At 40.6% G+C, this 6,000-nt stretch overlaps 1 protein-coding gene across 1 annotated transcript in view; it reads right to left on the bottom strand.

Annotated features, from left to right (window-relative positions):
* The window catches only part of Dzank1 (double zinc ribbon and ankyrin repeat domains 1), an 81,998-nt gene that overhangs the window by 63,928 nt on the left and 12,070 nt on the right, over positions 1-6,000 (bottom strand). Inside the window, 2 exon segments of the mRNA XM_013027048.1 lie at positions 637-754; positions 5,314-5,399. Coding sequence (XP_012882502.1) covers positions 637-754; positions 5,314-5,399 — 204 coding nt within the window.

Genomic DNA, 6,000 nt, shown 5'->3' with positions numbered 1-6,000 from the left:
GCTCTTCAGCTCAAGGCTAGTGCTCTACCACTTGAGCCACAGCGCCACTTCCGGCTTTTTTCTTTTTTGCTTTGTGGTGCTGAGGAATCGAACCCAGGGCCTCAGGCATGCAAGGCAAGCGCTCTACCACTGGGTCACCTTCCCAGACCCATGTGTTCTTTTGTTGTTGTTGTTGGTGGTGGTGGTGGTCATAGGGCTTGAACTCTGGGCCTCGGTGCTGTCCCTGAGCTCTTCAGCTCAAGGTAAGCACTCTACCACTTGAACCATAGTGTCACTTCCTCTGCTCATTATTCTTTCAACAATTGTCTATGTTTTTGATATGTGTGCCAGGCACTGTGTGACTGCTGCAGATAAAGAGCTCATATACCAACGTAAGACTTGTGTGTGTGTATGCCAGTTCTGGGGCTTGACTCAGAGCCTGAACACTGTTCCCAAGCTTTTTTGCTCAAGGCTAGCACTCTACCACTTGATCCACAGCTCCACTTCTGACTTTTTGGTGGTTAACTATAGATAAGAGGCTCATGGACTTTCTTGCTCAGGTTGGCTTTGAACTGCAATCCTTAGACCTCAGCCTCCTGAGCAGTTAGGATTACAGGTGTGAATCAATAAGATGTTTTTAAGAATTCTGCAGCTCACCTGAGCTCCTTCTGGGGGTGGAAGCCGACAGCCAAAGATGGGTGGGACAGGAGCTCCACATTCTTGACAGAAGCGAGCATAGGGATCTGTTGGGTAGGGGGCCAAGCAGTGGGCACACCTACAACAAAACAGGTTCCCAGTGGGCCAAGTGGGTCTACATTAAGAAGGCTGGTCAAAGTCTAAACACACACATACACACACACACCTTAGCAGCTATAGAATAGGATCAAGGCCTGAGATTTGTTCTTTTAAATGGTTATAAAAAGGATTTCTTCATTACAGCATTCTGGGGATATATATTCCATCCTATATCAATTCACAGTACGACCAAACCATTCAACCAGCAGATCCATATAGAATTCCTTATGTGGTACATGATTCTTGTCTAGGTCATTTCACCACAAAATAGCTGCATAGCTGAAACTTATGGTGCTTATTCCTTGTAGGTTAGACCTATGCCACTTCCTGGCTGTGACAGGAAATTTATCAGCAGCCCTAATCCCAATGTTTAATTGGGCTGTGGCTTGTCGTATTACATTGAATTTGGCTTGCGTGATGGTAAACCTGGGGAATTCCAGTCATGTTTACAGTGTATTTTTCTCACTTTCTCACAAAATCTAGTCTGAGTATCAGATTTTCTTGATGGCATTCTATAATGTGAGTGTGAGTCAAGCCCTGCCTTTCTTTTCATTCACCTAGCTAGATTTCCAAGGCCCTGACCCCATTTCCTGAGCATGTAGATCTCATGGGCTAGCCCCCATAATCTTTCTGTGTATATATCTATACAACTAAAAGGATTCTTGGGATTAGACTACCCTGTGAACACACTGCTGTTTCCATGCCCTTCCTTGAAGCTTGGTTCCCTTCTTATTCCCTTATAGTTTCTTCTTAACAACTATAAAAAGAATTCATGGATACTGGACACTGGACTGTCTGGTTGTCTGCGCTCAACTCCACCATGGCCTCCTAATGATTACTAGCCATTATAGTTGATTTAACTCCCGTATTCTTTATTCTATTCCATCCTTTCTAACAAGGCAATGGTCACCAAGGTTTAACCATGTCTCCTGACTGGGTTCACTACCAGATCAACAGGTTCCCTCCTACTTATGCCAAAGCTCATGACTTGACTATGTCATTGTTTCTTCATTGAATTGAGAGCATAAAGCTGGGAATCTGACAAGAGTCAGACTCTTTTCTTTGTCGGTCATGGGGCTTGAACCTGGGCCTGGGTGCTTTCCCTCAGCTCTTCAGCTTAAGGGTAGTCCTCAAGTCCACTTGAGTCACAGCACCACTTCTAGTTTTCTGAGTGGTTTATTGGAGATAAGAGTCTCATGGACTTTTCCTGCCCCAGCTGGCTTTGAACCATGATCCTCAGAACTCAGCCTCCTGAGTAGCTAGGATTATAGGTGTGAGCCACTGGCGCCCAGAGCAATTACTTTTTTTTTTTGCCAGTTGTGGGGCCTGAACTCTGGGCCTGGACACTATCCCTCAGCTCTTCAGCTCAAGGCTAGTGCTCTAGCACTTGAGACACAGCGCCACTTCTGGCTTTTTCTGCTTATATGGTGCTGAGGAATCAAACCCAGGGCCTCAGGCATGCAAGGCCAGCACTCTACCACTGAGCCACCTTCCCAGCCCGCAATTGCATTTTTTTAAAGCAAAGAATACCAAAGAAGAGCTGCACAGAGAGTTTCAGAACTTGTCAGAAGGTCACTCTCAAGTCTTCAAAAGGGTACTACTGCCCTGACATAAGAAACTACGTAAAGCCAGGAAAAAAACACTAAAGAGGGTTTCAAGAAACAATCCTTAGGGCTCAGGCATTGTTGGGAAATTCATGCTTATTGCTGCTAACATGAAAAAAAATTCATATGTAATGAGGCACCAGTTAGAATGCTTTGCATACACTCTAAACAGAATGCAGATTGCCAGATGTAATTTTTTTTAACCCAAGACCAACTAACCTTAAGTAATGGGACAAAAGTATGTTAAGAGGGATAGAATGTGTGTGTGTGTGTGTGTGTATGTGTGTGTATGCCATACAGACATAGTCTAAAAGAAGATTTCTGAGTAAAAGGTATTATCAAAATTAAATTATTTTATAATGACATAGGAGTCATCTCTGCAACAAGATATACAAATTCATAGGGTTGATGAACTTAATATTAGAACCTCAAAGTACATGAAGAAAACATTTATAGAAATAGACACATAAATATAGCCACAGATTTCAACATCACTATCTCAATATATGACTATTCTACAAAAAGTAGAATATCCTTAAAAATAGAAAAGGCTTAAACAATTTTACTAGTTTTTTTTTTTTTTCTTTGTCAGTCGTAGAGCTTGAACTCTGGGTCTGGGCGCTGTCCCTCATCTCTTCGGCTCAAGGCTAGTGCTCTACCACTTGAGCCACAGCGCCATCTCCAGGCTTAAAACAATTTTATTAACTTAACCTAATTGATATTTATAATACACTTATACCAGCAGAACACACATTAGTTTAAAATGCACACAGAATATTTAACAGTAAATTATACATGTCATCTGACCAAATGAAGTTTAACATGAAATAGAAACCAGAAATGTGTAAGGAAAATCCTTCAATATTTGGAAATTTAACAAAAGACTTCTAATTAACCCATCTGTCAAAAATAAAAAGGTCAGGCCGGGTGCTGGTGGCTCACACCTGTAATCCTAGCTACTTAGGAGGCTGAGATCTGAGGATCATAGTTCAAAGCCAGCCTGGGCAGGAAAGACAGTGAGACTCTTATCTCCAATAAACCACTCAGAAAACTGGAAGTGGTACTGTGGCTCAAGTTGTAGAGTGCTAGCCTTGAGCTAAAAAGCTGAGGAACAGTGCCCAGGCCCAGAGTTCAAGACCTACGACCGACAAAAAAAATAATAATAATAAATTAAAAAATAAAAAGGTCAGAAACTGACCTGAATGAAAATTAAAACACAACACATAAGAATGTGAGGGACATGAGTAAAGCAGTACACAAGGAAATGTAAGGTCAATGATGTAACTGACAGTAATTCAATATTAGGAAAGAAGAAAAGACTTCAAGCCAGAGACTTCATCTTTAATAAGCAAGAAACTAAAAACTAAAAAGGCAAGTAAAGTCCAAAATTCACTCAGAAAAGGAGATAAACATGAATGAACCTATTATTAAATTGCATATATAGATAAAGGCTTCTTGAAAGAAAAATTCCAAACTCTAGTGCTCTAGTGATATCACTGGCAAATTCTACCATATATTCATGGAATATGTAACACTAATTTATACAAACTCAGAAAATTAAAGGAGAGAGAAACTTTTTCCCAGGTCATTTTTTTTTGGTGGGGGGGTCAGTCGTGGGGCTTACACTCTGGGCCTGAGTGCTGTCTCTCAGTTCTTCAGCTCAAGGCTAGTGCTCTACCACTTGAGCTCCAGTGCCCCTTCTGGTTTTCTGGTAGTTTATTGGAGATAGAATTTCACAGACTTTCCTGCCCAAGTTGGCTTTGAACGGAGATCCTCAGATCTCAACCTCCTGAGTAGTTAGGATTATAGGCATGAACTGGCCCGGCCCCAGGTCATTCTATAAAGCCAAACTTATCCTGACACCAAAACAAAACAAAGACAACAGCTAGAAAAGAAATTCCTTAGAGCTGGGAGGCATGACCCAAGCCAGAGACACACATGCTTAGGGAAGCGTACGTTACAATCATAATAAGCTTCTACTACAATCCCACTAGTTACCAAAAATCAAAATCAAGGTGTTGATGAGGATGTACAGAAATTGTAATTCTCCAATACTGTTTATGAGAATGCAAAAATGGCACAACTAGTTTGGAAAACACATAGTATCTTAAAAAGTGTAACATAGGGCTGGGAATGTGGCTTAGAGTGCTTGCCTAGCATGAATGAAGCCCCTGGGTTTGATTCCTCAGTACCACATAAACAGAAAAAGGTGGAAGTGGCATTGTGGCTCAACTGGTAGAGTGCTAGCCTTGAGCCAAAGAAGCTCAGGGACAGTGCTCAAGCCTGAAGTTCAAGCCCCAGGACTGGCCAAAAAAAAAATAACATATACCTATCATATAACCCATGTTTTCTTTTTCAAGGTATTTACTCCAAGGGGAATGAAAGCCTATGTCTTAAATGTTCCTATGAACTTTACCTGTAACAGTCAAAACCTGGAACACACACATGTCCTCTCAAGATAAGCAAACTGTGGTCTTTCCACATAACAGAAACCCAGCAGTACAGAGAACTAGGCACAACACATGTGAATCCTACAATAATTATACTGAGCCAAAAAGCCTGCCTCTTTTCTCCAAAAAGATACTACATTTGTATGCAGAGTAAGATGCAAACTAAACTAATGACAACAGGTGGATTAATAATAGGATAGAAGTAGGGAAAGGGTATAAGGTAGACAATTTTAAGAGGAGATGAATTTACTCATTTTCTGACTGTGGTGATAGTACATATATATATATATATATGTATATGTATGTACATACATATAAAACTTTAAGTATATACAACTTACAGGTCAATTATACCTTTTACAAGCTCTAAACTTTTTTATTTTGAAAGCAAGGAGTGGGCAAGATTATTATTGCTTTTCCATTTTTAAACTCTCTGACAATGATGCATCTTTGCAGAATTTAGAACAGAGTAAAGAGATACATACTTGAGAAAGTCTGTCTCCCTTTGAATCCTCATGACCTCCGTGCTTGTCAGACTCTTACGGCCATTTATGTGGGCAAATCCAGGGGGCTAAAATTAAGAGAACAAAGAGTTAATTTAACTTGGTAAATGCTATAAGACAGCAAACTTCTATTCAAATTTAACTTTAATGTTCAGTTCATAATACCTAGCTTTCATCTTTTAAAACCTATGATGGTGGCTCAAGTGGTAGAGTGCTAGCCTTGAGCTGAAGAGCTGAGGGACAGTGCCCAGACCCAGAGTTCAAGCCCCACAACTGACAAAATAAATAAATAAAACCTATGATGGAGCTAGTCATAAGCAATTATGACTAAGCATTTATACTCTAGTATCTAACATTAAAAATTACATCGTGTTGTTCATAATTGATATGTAAATTTCATTGAAGAGGAAAGTTTACAATAGAAGATATCTGATTTTGCCATCTGAATTTACCAGATTTTTTTCCATCGTGGGGCTTGAACTCTGGGCTTAGGTGCTCTCCCTGAGCTTTTCGGCTCAAGGCAAGCGCTCTACCACTTGAACCACAGCACCATTTCTGGTTTTCTGGTGGTTAACTGGAGATGGTCTCTTAGATTTTCCTGCCCGGGCTGGCTTTGAACCATAATCCTCAGATATCAACCTCCTGAGTAGCTAGAATTACAGGTGTGAG

This window comes from Dipodomys ordii, unplaced genomic scaffold, assembly GCF_000151885.1.
Source record: "Dipodomys ordii isolate 6190 unplaced genomic scaffold, Dord_2.0 Scaffold99, whole genome shotgun sequence".
NCBI classification, from domain to species: domain Eukaryota; kingdom Metazoa; phylum Chordata; class Mammalia; order Rodentia; family Heteromyidae; genus Dipodomys; species Dipodomys ordii.
Note: the sequence above shows the minus strand (reverse complement) of the source record. Positions and strands in the feature narration are given on the sequence as shown.